Source organism: Lissotriton helveticus, chromosome 9 (assembly GCF_964261635.1).
Source record: "Lissotriton helveticus chromosome 9, aLisHel1.1, whole genome shotgun sequence".
In the NCBI taxonomy this organism is placed as follows: Eukaryota; Metazoa; Chordata; class Amphibia; order Caudata; family Salamandridae; genus Lissotriton; species Lissotriton helveticus.
Window position 1 is genome coordinate 187,980,032 of NC_136070.1, and position 20,531 is coordinate 188,000,562.

Here is a 20,531-nt window from a genome sequence, read left to right on the forward strand (position 1 = left end):
TTGCCCCAGCTGCAATTGGAAAGCTGAACCTAGTAGGGGTGTTGACTTGAGGTGTGTTGGTTTCCAAGTGGATGATGGAGTGGTCGGTCCTGATGAGCAGTGTGGTGGAGTTGTATTTGATGCTGTCGCTTGTGGTGAAGATGGGTGTTTTCCTCTGTGTGTTGGTTCTAGGACGAGCTGGGTTAGTCCGATGTTGTTCAAACTCTTGAGAAGTGCTGTGGAGCAGAGGTAATTTCAGTCTTCCAGATGAAAGTTGAGGTCACTGAAGAAATGTAGGCTGTTTAGTCGATAATGTTAGTGATGGCTTTTCCCATTCAATGTCTACAGCTTGTAAAATTGTAGGTATAGTAACTAACTCGTAAGCAGGTCTTTACCAAGACATGCTCCTCAATCATAAACATAAGATTGTGAAGAGGAGGGATGCCAGAAAGAGTCCATGTTACCTGGAACCTTTAGCGGTAACTCAAAATGCTTTATGCAGTAGACCCCATACACCACTGCCAATTTAAAGAACGAAATTGGTGGCACCCTCGCTTTGGTGAAGTAAATCACAATGGTACATAATCCAGAGTCTCTAAACAAATCTAAGACTGGACCCAGAGAGGGGAAATATGCAAAACTGTAACTCTGCAAAACATATCCCATAACAGATAGCTGAAAACAGCTAGGTGTTTGACCGCCAGACTCTCAGTGGCGGTCCTGCGGCCGACGTATTACGAGGCGGCCTTTCGGACCACTGCGCCGGCTGCCCAGGGAAACGCCGTTTCGTGGCGCAGCGTACAGGGGTTTGCAATAAGCAAGGCGGGACTGCCGCGGTCTACCCAGCATATTATGATTTTCCCTCCCGCCAGCCTTTTTATGGCAGTGAGCCTGCCATGAAAAGGAAGGTGGTGGGGAAACAAAGGGGGCCTTACAGGACCCCCATGTCCTGCTGCCATGGGGATGCATTCAGAGGGGCACAACATGCGCCCCCCTGTTTGCATGCACCCCAAATTCCAGCATGGCATGGACTTCACATGCTGTGCTGGAACTGCTTTTGTGTTCCCATTGCTGTGCCTATTTTCAGGGCACCACTGTGGGAATGACAAAAAAAGTGGGACACTAGTTAAATTTGTAATCTGGAGGGCGGGCCATGCACGGCTTTTGCGGAGCTATGCCAGGGCAAAGCCGACGCAGCACCACCACAGTCGTAATCAGGCCCTTAGTCATCAGGTACGCGTTGGAAGAGCAGAGACCGTGTCAGCACTTTGAAGCCTAACTCTAAAACCTTCAGAGAAAGTGCATGAGATCAACAGAAAATTAAATACATAAAGCTGACAGATCACTAGCACCGCTTCTACATCTCATCCTTAAGGTCATGTCATTGGATAATTTTTAAGCTGTTTAAGCGTGCAGGATAAATTATTAACCGAACAGAATATTCTGCTCTCGTAACACGCATTCCACTTAGCACGGCTTGTCAGCACTCGCATGGAATATGACAGTTTGAATTGCTGAATATGGAGCAACGCTTGACTGCTCAAAATGCAGGATTCTGTTTGTTCCAGAGACGAAATGTGAGCTGCAATGTGAAGTGACTGTAATAAATATTTCAGTCAGGGCTAGCTCTTTCTCAGATATTGCAAATCACTGTGTTTCGTCCTGATTTTGCGTCAAGCGGATTTCTTTTAGTGATCCTTTGTTGAGCATCTGTAAACTGATGATTTGTTTCTAAAGGATACGACTTCCATTATTCCATCATATTTAAAAATACATTTTAGAAATCATGAAAATTCCTCTGAAACATTTTTCTTTTAGATACTTTTTCTTTTTGAGGACCACAAGGGCCATCAGTGTAATACAGTTTATTTGCATTTACTCGTTCAATTCATCCTATTTGGAAAATAAACCAGAGCCAAATCTCACAAATTATGCAGTGTGTTTAAACTTTGTTATATATATATATTCCGGCCTAGCATGCTACTCGCCAAAAAAAGCGCTTCAACACCCCATCATGGGTAGCAAGCGCTATATAAATGCAAACCTCTTTCCCTCTTCTATCCCGCTTCTACCCTTCTCTATCCAAATAACTGAATAACATATCCACCACTCAAATTACTTTCATATTTCGCAAATTTTCAACACTAATCCTTTATAGGTTCCTGGGTAGCTTGCTACTTGCCGAAAAAGCGCTTTGACGTCTCGTCAGGGACAGTAAGTGCTATAGAAATGCAATTACAATACAAAACAATACAATATACATGCTGTTATATTTGACAGTGACATTAACCTATCTTAATGCTCATTGGCCTGTGAGCGAAGTAGTGAGTGCACACACGAGGAGCGTGTGTCCTGGTGTGCAAAGGCACCCCTCCTCTGCGCACAGCTTTCGTCTGGTCTGTGCCCACACGGTGTACTCACTGCAAGCTTTTGCTTTGCTGGAAGGTGCTCAGTGTAGATGATCTGAATGAACTGCTTCCTCACACATGACCCAACATGACAGTAAGCGCCAAATGCAGCCCTGTCTTATCAGCCCACAGGCCCAATTGCAGACAGCTAATCCTTTCCTAGAAATTATCCAAAAAGTGGCAGAAATAGGCTGCTTACAAGAAACAGCTCAACCTCTTTGTGTGAGGATTTATATGTTATATATGAAAGTTCAGCATTCCTTCAAATTCAGACATTTGGTGGTTCTAAAAAATATATAGAGCTGTATCTTTGGAAATGGCTGGGATTATTTCGAAAGTAGACTCTAAAATGTATTAGGAATTTTTCGAGCAGTTAACTGAACAGATCACATTTTTTAATATGTTCTAGCAACATTTGACTTTTTTTTAACAAACTAACAAGAAACCACTTACCTTCTTCATTATTGCTCTCATCATTGAAAACATAAAGAGGCAATGATGAATTAAATAAATGCATTCTAAATCAGCAAAAACTGCCGAGCTCTCTAGACAGAAGAGAATAATTAGGGGGTTAACTATGCAGTATTACAGTATTTGAGTTGTGTATGAAATTTATACTTTCAGTGCGAAAGATGGGTGCAGAATGGAAAAGAAGTGCTTCATTTTTTTTCTCCAGTTAGAATACTCTCTGAGGTAGTTTCAAGATGATACTGGAGTGATTTGCTTGTTCTGCGCTGCAGCGTTTCTTCTCTTCTCCTGCTACTACTGTTAGATACCTCTCTTCTTGCAGTGGTTCTTGATGGTTTGACTGTCTGTTTTCATCTCCCTTTTCCTGCAGGGTAAGAAGTTTGAGATTCTACCCGATGGCTTACCGTCAGCAAGGAAGCTCATGTACTACACCGGTTGCCCCATGCGCTCCCGACACCTCCTTCAACTGCTTAGCAACAGCCACCGCCTGTACATGAACCTGCAGCCCGTGCTGCGGCAGGTCAGGAAGCTGGAGGAGAATGAAGGTACTTGCCTGACTTCCATAGTAGATGTACATTATCGAGTTTTGAAACATTGCACTGAAATGGTGATTTCATTCTAATCAGTGCTGAAACACATGCATTTGCTTTGGGAGCTGAGTATGTAGGCAAATTACGTAAGCACAATTCCAGGTAAAGTATTACAGCCACTGATTTGTAAAATACCACCCATGCCAACTGGAGTAAGCCAAAACAACTGCTAACTCCCTGGCTAACTTATTATAGAGTTAATTATAAAAGTATAGTTTGGGGTAGTCAGGAGAAAGGCACCTGGTACGATTAAAAAAAGGGCTTGATGCATAGAGTTACTGCCCAAAAAATGGGAAACTGATTTTTTGCATATTTTATTTAAAAATTAGATTAGATTTCGCTAATGCATGGAAGGAATGAAAGTTAGCATAGAGCACTACGCGTTCAGTTGTGTCTCACCCAGCGTACGCGTACATTAGCTTGTTAAGGCCCTGTTTGGGGTGCCTGTGCTCATCATTTGTATGCCGACTAAATGCAAGGCCTTCATTGTATTATGCAGGCATGCGATTGAATATTGCTAAGCCTCTATTAGAAGATAAGTTGAAAAGTGAACTTAACCTTGACTTGTGCTTTGCTAAACAGATCATTACTGAGGTATTGTCTGGGTGACGAATGCAAGCATGAGACAAGGGTGTTCTGTAATACTTTATTTATTTATTTATTTTCAAAGTTTTATATAGCGCGAACAAGATCTTCACAGATATCAGAGCGCTTTACATAGAGGGGTACATGAGGGAACATAGTCAAACAATAAATCAATAGATCACATAGTACAAATAGGTGGCTGCAAGCCATCACGTGAGTAATAAAACAACTCATACAAATAAGTAAATGATTCAAGCATGCTAAACAGATCGGTGCAAGGTGTTGACAGAGTTCGAGATGATAAATCAAGTGTATTTAGCCATGAGGATAGCTTTTACTTCCTTTTTGAAGAGTGTAGTGGAAGAGATAAGCCTGGTTTCGGGAGGGAGTGAATTCCAAATCCTAGGCGCCAATCCTGAGAAGGAGCGCTTGTAAGTTTTTTCCTTCCGGAATCTTCGAGGTTTCAGCAGAAGATTGTTTGTTCCTCTCGTGTTTCTAGTTCCCCCAGAGATTGTCAGTTTCTGAGCGAGGTAGCCGGGTGAGTTTAGGTGTACCGCCTTGTGTGTCATGCAGGCGATTTTCAGCTGTATTCTGGCTGCAAAAGGCAGCCAGTTCAGGGATTTCAAGTCAGGGGTAATGTGGGAGTGCTTTTTTGACCCAGTGATGAGTCTCGCTGCAGCATTCAGCGAAGCTCTTAGTGGTGCGGTAGTAGTTAGGGGGAGTCCGCAGAGGGCGGTGCTGCCGTATTCAATACGTGGGATGACTAGCGATTGTACTGCTGTTTGGAAGTCTTTGGCTGGGAGGTAGGGTTTAAGTTTCTTCAAAATATTGATCTGGAAGTTCGCTCCCTTTGTTGCCTTGCTGATATGTTACTGCATGTTGAGGTTGGTGTCAAGTGTTATGCCTAAAGATTTTGCTGAATCCACTATGGTCGGTTGGACATTGAGTGCTGTTAGGTGCTTAAGCCATGTTTGTGTGGTAGATATTTTTGTGGGAGGTGCGATCAGAAGGAACTCAGTCTTCATAGCGTTTAGTTTGAGGTGGTTATCAGCCAGCCAAGATTGGGTGCTCCTGATCGTTGAGTTCAGACGTAAGATGTCTTTGGGGGATTGCAGCTCGAGATATAGCTGAGTGTCATCGGCGTACATGTGAAAGTTTACGTTGGATGCTTGTAGCAAGGAGGTGAGAGGTTCCATGACTAGGTTGAACAAAGTTGGGGATAGGGAAGATCCTTATAGGACGCCTAGCGTTACAGGTATTGGCGAGGACATCAGGTTGTTGCTCTTGAATTTCTGCGTCCTGTTGTGAAGAAAGGAAGTGAACCACTTGAGAACAGTTCCTGATAAACCCATTCTTGTATTTAGTAGTTCTAGTAGATTCTCATGTTTAACGGTGTCGAATGCTGAAGAGAGATCTAGAAGGATGAGGAGGCAGGTGTCGTTTTGGTCTAGCATTTGAAGTGCGTCGTCGATTATGTGAGTCATAGCAGTCTCTGTGCTGTGTCCAGCTCGGAAGCCTGACTGGTGGGCGTTGAGGAGATGGAATTGCTCAATGTGTTTAGTCAATTGTAGTTGTGCGCATTTTTCCAATAGTTTGGCGAGAGTAGGAATATTGGTGATGGGACGATAGTTGTTAAGATCAGAGGGGTCGGCTGTAGGTTTCTTTAGTAGAGGTGTGACCTGTCCAATTTTGAGAGAGTCAGGTATGCTTCCTTGTTGGAGAGAGCTGTTGATAATTTTAGTCCAGAGAGGGAGAAGCAAAGGGGTAAAGTCTTTTACTGCGGAGGCAGGGAGGGGGTCCGTGAGGTGATTGGATGGTTTCAGGGTGCTGAGCAGTTTGCCAATTTCTTCTTCCGAGTATGTGCCGAAGGTTGACCATGTGGCATTGTTTTTTGGTTCAGTGGGTGCTAGGCGTTGGGGTTTGGAGTAGAGGCTTGCGTCAATGAGGAGATCGCTTTTTATTTTGTCAGTTTTTTGGATGAAGAAAGCAGCGAAGTCTTCACAGGAGGGTGCTTCACACCTCGTGTTGAGCGGTTGGGGTTGTTCCTTGGATTGTGTTTTGATCAGCTCAAACAGTTTTCTCGGGCGGTTTTTTGCTTGGTCGAGTTGGAGGCTGAAGAAGTCTGATTTTGAGCGTTTTATTTTCCTGAAGTAGGCGTTTCTCTTTTTCTTCAGTTCTTTTAGGTGCATTGCAGAGGGGGCTGATCTCCAGGTACGCTCTGCCATACACGCATGTCTCGTCTATCCTCATTGAGACTCCCGTCGTACCATGGTTTGGAGATTTTAGTAGAGACTCTTTTCAGCTCCATAGGTGCAGCCTCATTAATTATAGATGTCATAGCGCTGAGATAGTGGTCAGTCAGAGTTTGGATGTCTGTAGCGCTTGTCGGTGGCAGTAGTAGGTTGCAACTGTTGGGGGGCAAAGAGCCTGGGTTGAGCTTTTTCAAGTCTCTTTTCCAGACTTTGGGCTTGGAGAGTTGGGCCGGGTTAACTTTGACGTTTTCATTGATAAAAAATGTGACAATATGATGATCTGACCAGTCACAGGGTTGGATGGACTCGAGTTGGATAGAGTCCTCTTTGGAGATAATCAGGTCGAGGGTAGAACCTTTCTTGTGGGTTGGGCCGTTGCATATTTGGGTGAGGTTAAGGGCATTAAGGAAATTTTTAAGACTATTTACCACTGCGTCGTTGTGATCGTTCCAGTGGAGGTTGAAGTCACCAAGGTATATTTGGGTGAGTTGCCGTCCGGAATTGGTTGAGATCAACTCCATTATTTCTTGGGTAAAAGTGAGGTTGTCCCTGGGTGGGTGGTAAATGCTGTGAAGTGCGCATATCGGTTTGCCCTCACTCATAATGTCAAGGCAGATGTATTCCCAGGATGTTGGGGATGGTAGGGAGGTGGAGTTGACTTTCTGAACAGAGAGGTTGTTCCTGTAGATGCATGCGATACCACCACCTATTTTGCCTGTTCTGTCGAGCCTGATAATGTGGTAGTCGGGAGGAACCAATATGTCCATTATAGGTGTCGAGGATTCAGTTAGCCATGTGTCTGTCAAGATGATTAGGTCCAGGTCCCGCGATAGGAGGAGGTCAGCAATGGCGGCGGAATGTTTCTTGGCTGATCTGCAGTTGAGAAGAATGCATTTGAGACGGGGTGTGTTGAGGGCGGTAGATGGTTCTAGAGAGAGAGGGACTTTTCTCAGGTTATTGGGGATGGAGGATCTGCTGTTTAGTGTGGGCGGCCTAAGGGGATTTGAGTGTATCGTGGGAATGTTGAGGTGTGGGGTGGTTGTGTTATTTTGGGGGGCTGGGTCATAGGAGCGGAGAAGGGTGAGTGTGTCGCGGTCAGAAGAAGAGTTGTGCGCGCGACGCGGGCGGTTGTGGCGATTACGACCTGGGATTGAGGTCAGATTGGGGGATAGCTGAGTGAGAGAGTTAGACAGAAGGGTGGGGGACAGGTTGGATGGGGCGGTGTAGTTGCGTGGGGCGTTGCAAGGGTGATGCGGGGGCCGAGGGCAGCTGCTGCGCCTTTGAGCAGGGATTGACGCCCGGTATGGGGCGTGTTGAGTGAGGGGGTCAGCCGGCGGAGTAGGGGGCAAGTTGGGAGGGAATGTTGGGGTGGGTGAGGGGTGTATAGGGTTTGTAGAGAGTAGTTCTTTGATGGTGTGTGAGTCTTCTTTTATCTGTGTGAGGGTGGCCATGATGTAGTCCATCGTGGGGGGGGTGGTAGGGGTGGTGGTGCCAGTCAGCGGTGATTGGCTGACAAGGGGGTTGGTGTGCAGCTGGGGGGGAGGGCTGGTGTTCGAGCAGGTCTGCGTTGAGTTGGTGTGCGGGATGGAGTTAGGGAGGGGAGAGCTTTTGGGTAGGAGGGGTGTGGATGAGGTAGGGAGGACGTTGGTGGTGAGAGTGAGGGCGTTGGTGGTGAGAGTGAGGGCGTTGGTGGTAGGCGGGGGGGTCAAGGTGTGGTCTAGGAGACTGATAGCCGTGGTGGGGGTGCAGGGAGGATAGTGGGGGCTGAGAGTGGGAGGGGAAGCGTCATTGGAGATGATCGTGTTGAGGGGGGTGGGGGTTAAATTCGGAGAGGAGGTATGTTCTGCGTAGTTGGTTAGAGGGTAATGGGGACTGAGAATGGGGGGGATAAAGGGGGGGATTTGTCGGAGTGCGTGTTATTCTGGTACTGGACTAGGTTAGGTGTGTTAAGGGTGGGAGCTGTGCTGTTAGCCGTGAGCGGGGTGTTATTGCTCGCTGTAGGTGAGATAGGAGTGTTGAGGGTATGTGTGGAGGTCCGCGAATTGGTAGAAGGGGCGGGGGTGTGAGTGGTGTATGGGGGGGGGCGATCTGTGTCTATGCTTGAGAGCTGAGTTGGGATAGTGGGAATGTGGGTGGGGGATGGGTGGTCTGGGGTGGTAGGTGTGCCCCTGCTTGAGGAGTATGCAGCTGTGGGGTCATGGTTGGTGGGACTGGAGGAGATATGAGTGTTGGTCCGTGAATTGGAGAGGTGTTCTTTGAAGGTGTCGAACAGGTTGTCTAGCAGTTCCAGGTTCCTGTCTGTAGCTTGTGCTAGGACAGTCCCGTTGTTGTAAATAGTGATGGTGGCACTGCCTGGAAAGACTAGGGATGGTGTGATGGCGAGAGTTAGGCTATGAGCTGATTTTCTGGTGGAGGAGACGGAGAGAAGGAAGAGGAACGCCTTTCTCCATTGAGCTCTGCGTGTGGTGTAGAAGATGATGTCAGTGTTCAGGGATCCATTGACCGGTGAGAAGTAGTTGTCAACAAAGGGAGTTTCAGGGTGTGACCTAATGAAGTTGTGTTTAAAGCGTTTGGTGGATTTTTTGATGAGTGATGGTAGGTAGTTGATTTTGTATGTGTGTTTGCCGATAGGATCCATGTTGCGGTGATGGATTACATGGGTATGGGGGGGGAATGCGCTAATGCACTATAGTGGTACACATGTGCAGAAAAACAAATGTCTACAGTAGGTTACACAGTAGTAAGTTATAGATTACAAAGTGGCACTAGTGATCAACCAGCATCCCAGGATATAAGAGTGTGCAATAGAGCAAATACATACGGTAAATTACAAAGTACACGGTGTAAGTATAATACTGAAAGTATATAAGGGCAGGATAGGAGTGTAGGTATAATACTGATAGTATATAAGGGCAGGATATACCTGCAAACCGCAATTTACATGAGTCAAAAATCATAAATCAATGTGTCATCAATTAGTAGACAAAGTACAAGGTGTAAGTGTAGGTATAGTACTAATAGTATATAAGGGCAGGGTACAAATGCAAGCAGCAATTTACATGAGTCAAAGAATCATACATCAAAGTGACATTAATTAGCAGCCAAGAAATATGAGGTAGCAGTCTGTGCAGTACCAACGTTCAAAATACAGGTAGTAGTGACACTAGAGAGAGATCAAAATGTATGCGGTAGCAATCTTTGCGTTACAACTGTACAAAATATAAGTAGGTATACGTGACCCTAGAGAGCAGCCAGACGTATATGAGGCAGCAATCGGTGCGTTACAGGAGAGGAGAGTGAGAATGTATGCAGGTTGCAGAGCTGTATAGAGTAGTGCGGAATACAGAGGAGGTATGCGATATATGAGATAGCAATCGGTGCATAACAGGAGAGGAAAGCTGTAAGAGCAGAACACAGATGAAGACAGTAGAGTACACGAGTCAAGAGTCAGAAATCAAAAATGGCCTTAGTTAGAGACCAAGGTATCTGAGGTAGTAGTCTGTGCATTGCCAGTGTTCAACATCCAGGTAGAAATATAATACTGTACTGAAAAGGTATATGAGGTAGCAATCTGTGCGTTACAGTTGTTCAAAATACTGGTAGAGGTGTAATAATCCAATAATAGTCAGACAGACAATCATAAGTGAGGTAGTAATCTGCGCACTACAGATGTTCAAAGTATGGGTAGAAATATAATATTGCAATAATCAGCAGGCATTCTTTCCCAAGAGGGTGTATATACATCACTGCGCAAGGTGCTCTGTATTTGGGATTAGTCTCAAATGACAAAGTACTTAGTCTGTGTTCCGATAGTGATGAAAATGACTAGTCCAGCATGGCCGCCCACAAGGGAGACTGGTCTAAAATGGCCGCCAAATAGGTGAGATGTAGACAGTAGTCCTCTGTTTGTTGCTGTTACATAGATAGCAGGGAGGAGCAGTTTCCCCTTACAGTCATGCCGGCAGAGGGCCTAGAGATGTTAGTCCTCTGTCTGCTGCCATTACTTTGAGCTTAGGGGAGGAATTTCTCTTTCTATTCGAGCAAGCCATGCACAGTCTAGCTGGGAGGAATTCTTATCTCTGTGAGGGGGAGTTAGGCTGAGGAGCCTCGTGGATATCAGAGGTAAGGGGGGGGGGGAGATTTATTCCTACAGTTTTATGGCCCCAGCCATTTTGAACAAAGGAGGTAATTTTTGAAAGTGAGCAGTACTTAAAAGGTGAAGGATGCCAGGGACCGCCATGATGGACTTTGTAGGGGGTTTAAGCATATTTTGGATTGTAAAGTGAATCTGCAGTATTCAAATCACCAAAGAATCAATGCAGGCTGTGGCTGAGAATAACAAAATAACCTATCTAAGATAAGCGCTGACAAACAATAAGAGGAGTAACAGCCTTAGGCAATCCAAAAATTATCTGTGTCACCTGTGGGAAAGGGTTCTTCTGGTAGTATCCAGGTGAGGCATTGGTTTGCATCAGTCACTACAAGGCGGCCTGTAAGCAAAGCAGGTACTAAAACAACGCAAGCATTGCAAGTGACAAGTCTTTAAGGTATTATCTAAATGTAACTGATAATAAAGGAGCCATAGAATCTGTTAATATTACCACGTTCTAGGCCCCAGTGGACTACCTAGTACTGTCATTGATAAAATCTAGCTATGGCATATCTATCTGTGTATAAATGGATACTGGAAAAAACGTTAGCTATTGCTAGATTCATGAGTTAACTTGTGTGTAAGTGGAGTATCTAAAAGATGTAGGTTTCCAATAGTTTCTCTTGGTGTTGAATAGGCCCATTTTAGATTTTCACCTAAATGGTATGAATGCAACTCAAGGAATATATCAGATAATAATAATTATCATAATCATCATAACATTAATCGTAATAATAACCTTTTGCAATATAGTGCGTAACGGTGCAGTTTTGCTTTTTTTGTGTACTGAGTACTCGATTCTCTCCCACAGGAATAGCTATAATTCTACAAAAAAAACTTTGAGCATTTGGCAGTGTTTTATGATATTTCGCATTCCACAAGCAAGTAGAAGGAAATGTCACTATTGCTTGTGAACCTCTGGATTACATTTGATCTGATGGATAAGCCAGAATGGTCTCCAAAACTGAAGCCCTCTCTATGCCTCATAGATTTCCGAATGTGTTTGAGCTCCTGCATAGTGCTAGCTGGACACAAAGGCAACTGAGCTTTCGGGAAAGTTCAGAGTCTGAATCTCAATGAGGAATTACTTCAAGCAGAGCTGCATGCTTGCTCCCTTGCTTCTCAACAGGTCTTGAGGTGTTTCCTGAAGGTGAGATGGTTCTGGGTCAGTCGTAGGTGAGCGGGGAGGGAGTTCCATGTCTTGGCGGCTAGGTAGGAGAATGATCGTCCTCCGGTGGTGGCTCTGCGGATCCGTGGGACGGTTGCGAGGGCGAGGCTGGCAGAGCGGAGCTGGCGAGTAGGAGAGTAGAACGAGAGGCGGTTGTTGAGGTATTCGGGGCCCATGTCGTGGAGTGCTTTGTGTGCGTGGGTGAGGAGCCTGAACGTGATCCCCTTGCTGACGAGGAGCCAGTGCAGGTTTTTCAGTTGGGCCGATATGTGGTTGTGGCGAGGGATATCGAGGATGAGTCGTGCGGAGGCGTTCTGTATGCGCTGCAGTCGTTCTGAAGTTTGGCTGTGGTTCCTGCGTGAAGGGCGTTCCCGTAATCCAGTCGTCTGGTGACGAGGGCCTGCTTGACTTTCTGGTTTCTGTGGGGATCCACCGGAAGATCTTTTGAAGCATGCGCAGGGTGTTGAAGCAGGAGGATGAGATGGCGTTGACTTGTTTGGTCATTGTGAGCGAGGAGTCCAGGATGAATCCCAGTTTGCGTGCGTGGTCCGTGGGTGACGGTGCGGTGCCCAGCGCAGTGGGCCACCAGGAGTCGTCCCAGGCGGCTGGGGATTGTCTGAGGATGAGGACCTCCGTTTTGTCTGAGTTCAGTTTCAGCCGACTGAGCTTCATCCATTCCGCGGTGTCCTTCATTCCTTCCTGGAGGTTGGTTTTGGCAGTGGTTGGGTCTTTGGTGAGGGAGAGTATCAGCTGGGTGTCGTTGGCGTAGGAGATGATGTTGAGGTTGAGAAGTCGCATTAACACTCTGATGTATGCGGACAACCTGGTAATGCTTCATGTAATGGTGATTATCCTAAAAAAGCAACTTAATGCTATGGAAACGTATTGCTTTCAGTATCATTTTGGTATCAATTTGTTCTTTGTAATTCCAGTAACTTAGTTATATGGAGTGATTTCTTCCCCATGGGTTCATGTTAACCTAGTAACTCAAGTGGTTTTCCATTTGCATTATTAGTTCTGTGGAAGCAGATCTTCTGTGGCAGTATTCATATTGACACTATGTCTGACAAAATGCAAAAAATATTTGATTGTAAGAATTGAACTCTGTCCCTTGCTTCCTGTGGGGACTCTCCACTTTAGGTAAAACAGAAACCTCTCACCCATAAACATTTGAAAGACCTATCCATATTTCTTCTGAAGTTTGGATGGGTTTTTAATTTTCTCCTTTTACCTACAAAGGCTTAGTTCATGAAGACATGTTTCAGGTGTTGACTGTGGTTAACATTGAATGAGGTGAGCTTGTAGACAGTAGGTATGCAAAACGGCAAATAACATTTGTCTTTCCTCTGATATTAAACCCACTTACGTAAATTAGTTGGTATCCTACAGTTCCTGAAAGTAAAGGAAACCTTTATTTGCAGGCTGTTCAGGAAAGTCCCTAGTGCATTGCCTGTTGTAATGTTGACAGCCAGTTTAAAGGCCACAAATTGTTCTTTTGTAAGATGCACAAGACACTGAGCTGGAGCGAGGCCAGATAGAAACGTGTTTTCTGATATTAAATGAATAGCTTCCAGGCATGGGACGTACAATGGATGTAATCTGAGAACAAAAAACAACGCAGACAACGCTAAGAAATTCACATGAATCAGTAATACAGTAAGGACATACAGGATCACAGAAGTTAGCAGTTTTTTTTATAAAGTCATTAGTGAGTTCTACAACCAGCAAAACACAAAGCACAATTCTGCTTATGTGCTAGAACTATGTGAAGCTGTAAACATTTTGATATTGTTTCACTAAGAATCAGTTTCTATGTAGTTTATTGGCACTTGCAAAGTGTTTCACCATTTTTCCAAATATCTCCTTGTGTGATCCTGCTTGAATGATCCCATTAGACCAACTGGTCGTAGTCTTGTCTGCACCATTTCTTTCTATTTCAGTCCACTTTTTATTATCTCAGTAGGTGAGCGAGTCAAAATGGTGATGAGCAACTAAGTTTTATTCCGACATGTAGTGGTTGAGTACGAAAACCTCTTGTTTGTCTTCTTTTTCTCACTCTCGTTTTTTTTTATCTGTGGGCGTTATCTGTAGCCATTTGGTGCTATGTCCCTCCTCTTGTGACATCAGACGGTCGCCCCTGAAGCCTCTTTATGTGTTCGCCGTCTTCAGATTCTTTTTTCCGCCATTTGGTCTGGAAACAGTAGCTGAAGCTCTACGGGTGCTGAAGGAATCATCAAAGATAATATGCAATGCATAATTATTTTTTAGTTTATTTATAAAACACAGACCCGGGTCCAAGGTGCACTATATTGAGAGTATTATTGCATAAGAGCACCTCAAACATAAAATGTTGTACACAGAACAGTAAGATATGTAGGATACTTGAAACCAGAACATGCATCCAGTGTATTTTGCAGCAACACACTGATCTCATTTTTTAGATTAACATGAATATTTTCAATGTTACATGCAGTGTTTGATCGCGTGCCAAGTTGGTGGTTAGAACCCAGGTTCCAAAGGCTGTAACAGTCCTTCGACCACATCTTTAGCCCAATGTTAACCCACCCCCTGTAAGTCGACTGCTTTTCCTTGCATGAAGTGAAACCAGAATAAAGTCATTGTAAGTTAGTCAATAAGAAATGGGAAGGGAAAGATATTCAGGAAAGGTGAAACAAAAGAAACATTTCTGCTAGGCGAGCACCTGCCCATTCACAGTTTTTTTTATTTTGTAGTGGCAGACAGACCTGCGCTGTATAGGCCGCATTTCATAAAGATTGACTGCTCTGCATCAGGATGTGAATCGTAAGCCTGGTAGGCCTTACTAGGACTGTAGATTTCAGGGAAGACTTCTGTAAGAATAAGACAGTTCTGCAACTGGAGCAGATGGTGAAGAATGGATAACACCTGCATGTATTAGCTGAATTCTGCCTCATGTGAGTCATTACATTCTGCTGCTGTTCAGGCTTCTATGACCCATCTGTAAGCTCTAAGAAGAGCACGTTGCTGTAATCCTAATATGTTGAGGCAAACAGAGATCAATCTGTATGAGCGATTGATATGTCTTGATGATAGCGGGAGTCTCATTTCTTCAAAGTTTCCATAATTTGTCTTGGCTGTGCAAAAGACAAGGGCTCCGCATAACTCCCATCATTCTCTTAAAAGTTTTATTTATTTACTTTTCCCAATTTGTTGGTCATTTATTTATTGTTTCTTCAGTGTGCCTTGATATTTGTACCCTCACTGTCCTTATGGTCAGGGGCAATGGTTTGAATGCCCTGTGACCTGTCCTTTGGTGTTCATGGTGTTTTGTAAATAGGTTGATATCATAAACATCTTGCCAAGCCACAATCCCATTTTTACCTATCGGGCTTTAATAGAGTCGAATCGAAGATTAACTGCTCTAGGTGTGCATAGAAGATCTCTGGTTCAGTGTCGAGTTCCACGAACAAAAAGTTATTACCATATTACAGCAGGATGTGTTCGCTCGAGTTACCCTAAGAACAGATAAGATCTGAAGTCCTCGACCATTATACAGCAAGAGCAAGTTAATGTTCCTAAATACCATTCTCTGTCCTTAAACAGCGTGTTCTACCTCTTCAGGGAAGAAATACTTGGAGTTGGCATCGCCTGTAAGCCATTTCCAGCATGAAGTAATTGTTTTTGGGACTGCCAATCTAAGTTCCATGCATTTTTATTTTACAGTAAATTTAGCTCTGTAGCACAGTGGAGCTAGCCAGAAAAAATGCACAATTTACATTAATTTGGTCAAAGCCAGATCAGAAAACAATTTTGAATAATAGAACTCAAACTCTTTAAAGTGAATCGGCTATAAAAGCCATGCCATTTGTAAGCATTAAAATCTTAAAATGTTGTTATTATGCGCGATTGAGAAGGTCAACAGTGCAATATTATTTCAATGTTTGGCAGGTTTTTACTCACTCGTTTCTGATGGTAATACGATGAACACATAACTAGTGTCCTTGGCTATGGTACGGTACGGGCAAAGTAAGAGATCTGGGAAATCATTTGCCATTGAGAGAGACACAATTTTTAGCACTAAAGTCATATAACACAAATCTCAAATGGGGGGCTTTCCTGTTGATTGTATATTTAATTTAAAATAAAGGCATTTGGTGTGTAAACATATTCTTTAGTGAGCGTAATATATTGTATTCACTTGATTATTTATATATTTTAGACAAGAAGCAGTATCGGGAGTCATACATCAGCGACACTCTGGACCTGGACATGGACCAGTTGGAAAAGCGGTCTCGAGCGAGTGGAAGTAGCGCGGGCAGCCTCCCTCACAAACGGCTCTCGCGAAACTCCACGGCGAGCCACAGCAGCTCCCACACTTCGGGGATCGAAGCAGACAGCAAGCAGAGAGACCTCGGGCCTGAGGACAGCTTCTCCGGGACGACAGCACACCGCAAGCTGAAAACCTGCAGCTCCATGACCAGTCATGGCAGCTCCCATACCTCAGGGGTGGAGAGCGGAGGGAAAGACAGGCTGGAGGATGATTCGCAGGATGATGGTAATCTCACTTGAGAGCACTGCTAGCTATCCCTAAATTCAACGTCACATGTTTTATGCATTCTCTACCAGCTTCCTAGATGTTCACTGATATCTCTTGAGCTGACTGTGGTGGGAAATCACTGATGTAAAAGGAATAACAAAATCATGCACACAACACTAATCTATTTAATATTTCAATGTAATTGAATCTCCAATAAAGTTTAACAAAATTCATTACTTAAGTAGGTACTTAAGTTAGAACTGAAGCTAAGTTTGTGAAGACAATGAAAAAAAGCTCAAACATGTCCAGGTTATACTCACTTACAAAATGTTCTTTTGCTAGTGGTTTCTGTACCACGTACTTTTTCTTTTCTTTCAATGCAATTTCAGCCAGAATTTTGACATTCGCCACAGGGAAGTTCATTGTATGAAAACATTTACATCACCAAAAAAGATTTAACAACTGACTCATAACTTTGTACTAAATGTCTTGTGCTGTTCCATATTTAATCCATCATTGTTCTGACAAACACCGAACGGAAATGTACCCGATGATTGTGCTTCTGTTGTATGTGGCTGAAGTGCACCCAATAAAAACAGGAAAGATTCCAAATGTTGGGGAACACACGGCTGCCATGTGGCATTGTGAGCTAAAGGGGTAGTAAACAGCTTAGTTAGTGGGCTTCCCTTTAAAAGCTCTCTGGTAATCACTGGCAGTGAGAGAGTTCTTACCTGGAAAAGGATCCCTGTGTCTCTAACGACTAAACAGCTAGTGCGCCACTTGTCTTGAATGCCCTTCTGCCCCAACACAAATCATTCCCTATAGAAGCAGTTGTCACAGAAAATGTCATCACTCGGTTCAACCCCTCTCTTCAGTTGATGGAGTCATTTGACTTCCTCCTGCATGACCTACAGATGACAGGGTCTTGGAGGCAGGGGCTTTATGTTTTTTACAAGTAGCTAAGGTGATCAGATAATTTCAGCTGAAAAAGCTGTTCCCGTATGTCCATCTTTTGAAGATCCAGTGTCCTCGAATGCGAAAATTGCTTTCCCGCTGTATCACATTGTAGCCCATTTTGCAATATTGTGTCTGTCAACATTTTGAATGACAGAATAATTACTCCCAAATGTATTATATATAATACACGTCTAAATTCACTGAAAAGAGTGTCACTTCACTGCATCATTACCAGTATTACAACAAAGTAGTCGAGATTCTGTTGTGGATAGTGAGCTAACTGTTGTAAGTGCCAAGGTGATACTCCCTCCAACCTCTAAGAATAGGGTATCATAAAATAATAAATTCTCTACTAAATCCACTTATATGCAAGTCAAAAAATAGTGAGAAAGAATACAGTGGGCATTGCTGCTTATTCTTAATTTGATTTGGGTTAATTTGGCTTAGTTCTGCAGAAAACACAATAAACGCATAATTTGTTAGCACATTAGATGGCTTAGTGACGTAATGACTGAACACTGTAATTAAGGGAATATGCAGGTGCTGAGTTTAAATTTAATTCCAAAAAAGTTAACTAAAGCCTTCAATCCTTCAGAGGTTTCTAAACGTTTAATACTGTAATAGCAACAAGTATTATTTTCATTATTTAGAAACAAGCCTCATTTGAAGCACTTCATAAAAATATTGTTATTATGTTTACAGTTATTGCTGTTGATAAGGGTGCCCCCACAAAATCATCCTCTTGTGTTTTTTGGAGGGTTCATCATGCTCGATTTAGACGTTCACATAAGGACGCAACAAACATTTCCCCGTGTTTTAAGGCTGCACTTCTGTAACTTAAAGGCAAAAACAAATACCGTAATAACATAGTAGCAATTTAAAACCACCAATATTGACGCCAGCTGTTTTAGAAAAAAAAATAATTTGGAACATTTTCCAAAGCAAATCTTCATCATCCACCAGAAAGCAGTGTAAAAGAAAACACCTCCTGCAGGAGGGGATGGAATTGAGAGATTATCCCCTTTGGTAATTACTGAAAACCAACTTCCCTTTACCACTTGAATGCCACATGTCCGAGGTTCAATTGTATTTGAATAGATTTGCTGTCAAAATGACAGAATGCCTGAGACAGCTTCATTAGAGAGTTCATGCAAAGTGTCGCTGAGTGCTACAGGCCGACCAGTTTTAGGAAACTTATGACATGCATTCCACTTTCACATTAAGGTCATGATTGACCTAAATCAAAGCAGGTGTTGGTACAAAGAAAAGGCAGGTACATATTTTCTTTCAGAGATACCGAGAGAGTACACCAGAACTTCACCAATGAAAATATTTTTAAACAAATGCAGTTGTTCCCATGATTCAAACTTTGTCTTTTTAATTCTAAATTATACTAAAAATGTACATGTGAATCATGGATTCACAGAAGGCTTCCTTTAGTTTTTATGTCTGTATGGCAAATACAGTATAAAACTATTAGCGGTCCCTAAACTTTATACAACTTTTAAGCTTGTTTCAACCATATTGAGGAGAGATGAGGTGTCTTACGAACTATACTAAACTTTGGTGTATAAAAAAGATCTGTGATTTGAATGTGTTTGCCTGTTATATGATGTGGATTTCCAATTGTATAAATGTGTAATGCTCTTGATGAGAAGACTAACAGTGTATTTATTTGCTTGGGTTACACTGATATCTTTCTCTACTGCATCATGTCTGTTGACAATTGCTTTATAAAGGAAGTCTTAGCTAAGTGGTAGAGGATGTCAGCCAAAAACATTTCGTTTACTAGAACATCCTGTGATGTGAGGCCATGTGGTAATTGCATCAGACCTGGATTCAGAATGTTTTCCATTTTAATCATGTCGTGGAAGATCCTATTTATGAAAGATATGTCATTGTGATGCCTCCCTACCTCAATGAGCTTAGGTTGCAGTATACAACAATCTTTGTGCCTGATTCACAAAACTTTTTTGGTAAAAGTCAGAAATTTGCCCACGTAGGTATAAACCTATATTTGTAGTAAATCTCTGCTTTACACGTAGGTGCATACATTCCTTTTGAATTGGCCCTTTTTAAATGGAACAATTATATTTCCTTTCAGGCGTCTGTTGATCAAACATTTAAATGTACAACATGAACATCTACTTGAGTCCTCCACGTCAAAGTCACTCTAGTATCAAATGCTATAGACCCCGTTTGGTATACATGAACTGGGCCCACTGACTGACGACTGCATCTATGCAAACATTTTAGCAGCATAAATGTTACAGTAAAAATATCTCAAAAACCTAAACAACGAGTCCCACCCATATGCGATTGTCTGGCCTGCTAGTTTTGAGTGTGTTCACTTTAAGCTACTGTAGTGCATATGAACAGACAGATTTAAGATTCAAATACTGTTTTACTACGGTTACTATTGACCCACAGTATGTATTTCACATCCAAATGTACAGCTCTGAAACAATATAAAACAATCTTTTTTTCCAACAACTAAGATAGATGTAGGTAAAGTGTAAGATGTTAGTTCAGTTCGTGCCATTTTGAAAATAATTTCCAGAGTTGCTTTGGAAGTGCTGCATAGTTGACTAGACCTTTTTTCCCTTCTTCCTCAGAAATAGAAATGCTGGTGGACGACCCCACAGATCTAGATTCGTTGCCGGATGAGGCCTTAGATGTTAGCCCAGACCTCTGTATCTACATCACAGAAGATATGCTGATATCACGGCAGATGAATGGACACTCTGGTAAGCTGTTGTGCTAAGATTCTTGGCTCATCCAAAAAAAAAAGCCATAGCCCAATTATGATCATGCTGTGCAGTTTGAGATCATGGCTATCAGACCATCCTTGTTCAACACAGCATATATCCGAATGCACGGTCAATTTCAGCTCTCCTCACTAGGGCAGGTTGTCCCTTTTTTTTAAAGTCCCTATCACATTTAGAAATTACTTTGACAGTCCTTGGGTGAGGCTCCTGGGCTTGCATTGAGAGTTCCGAGAATTGCCAAGGTGCCTGCTTACAACGTTATGTGCCCCCTTAAATTATCATACATGTCAGGAGGTGGCAGGATAATCACTACTTGTCATGGCAAGTTTGTTATAGAATGAGCTATGCACATTTTCTTTATAAATCCACCTGGAGTTCCGCTTTAGATATTTCACTACAAAAGGGATGACAAGGAAGTGTAATAAATTAGGTTTTCAGGATTATGTAAATATAGTATTTTTATTTTCTTCAAATTATAGCTTAGAAGGATTTAGGTACTGCTGTTGTTATTTAATTGCAGTTTCGTATGGTCTACTGTATGTTTATGGAATCAGTTTTTTCTAAATTTAAGATACTACCTTTATTTTTTCACACTTCTCAAAAGTTTCCATTCAATTCAACCCTCTTACCTTTGCACAGATTCCTTAAAAAAACTAATTGTATAAACTAAGTAAGACGCAAGTGTAACTT

General features: G+C 42.9%; 1 protein-coding gene across 3 annotated transcripts in view; it reads left to right on the forward strand.

The window, feature by feature from the left end:
• The window catches only part of FRMD6 (FERM domain containing 6), a 263,580-nt gene that overhangs the window by 216,118 nt on the left and 26,931 nt on the right, over window positions 1-20,531 (forward strand). For all 3 annotated transcript variants that reach the window (XM_078659739.1, XM_078659738.1, XM_078659740.1), the window contains exons 10-12: window positions 3,226-3,400; window positions 15,799-16,134; window positions 19,689-19,820. In XM_078659739.1, the coding sequence (XP_078515865.1) occupies window positions 3,226-3,400; window positions 15,799-16,134; window positions 19,689-19,820 (643 nt within the window). The remainder of the gene's footprint in view (window positions 1-3,225; window positions 3,401-15,798; window positions 16,135-19,688; window positions 19,821-20,531) is intronic.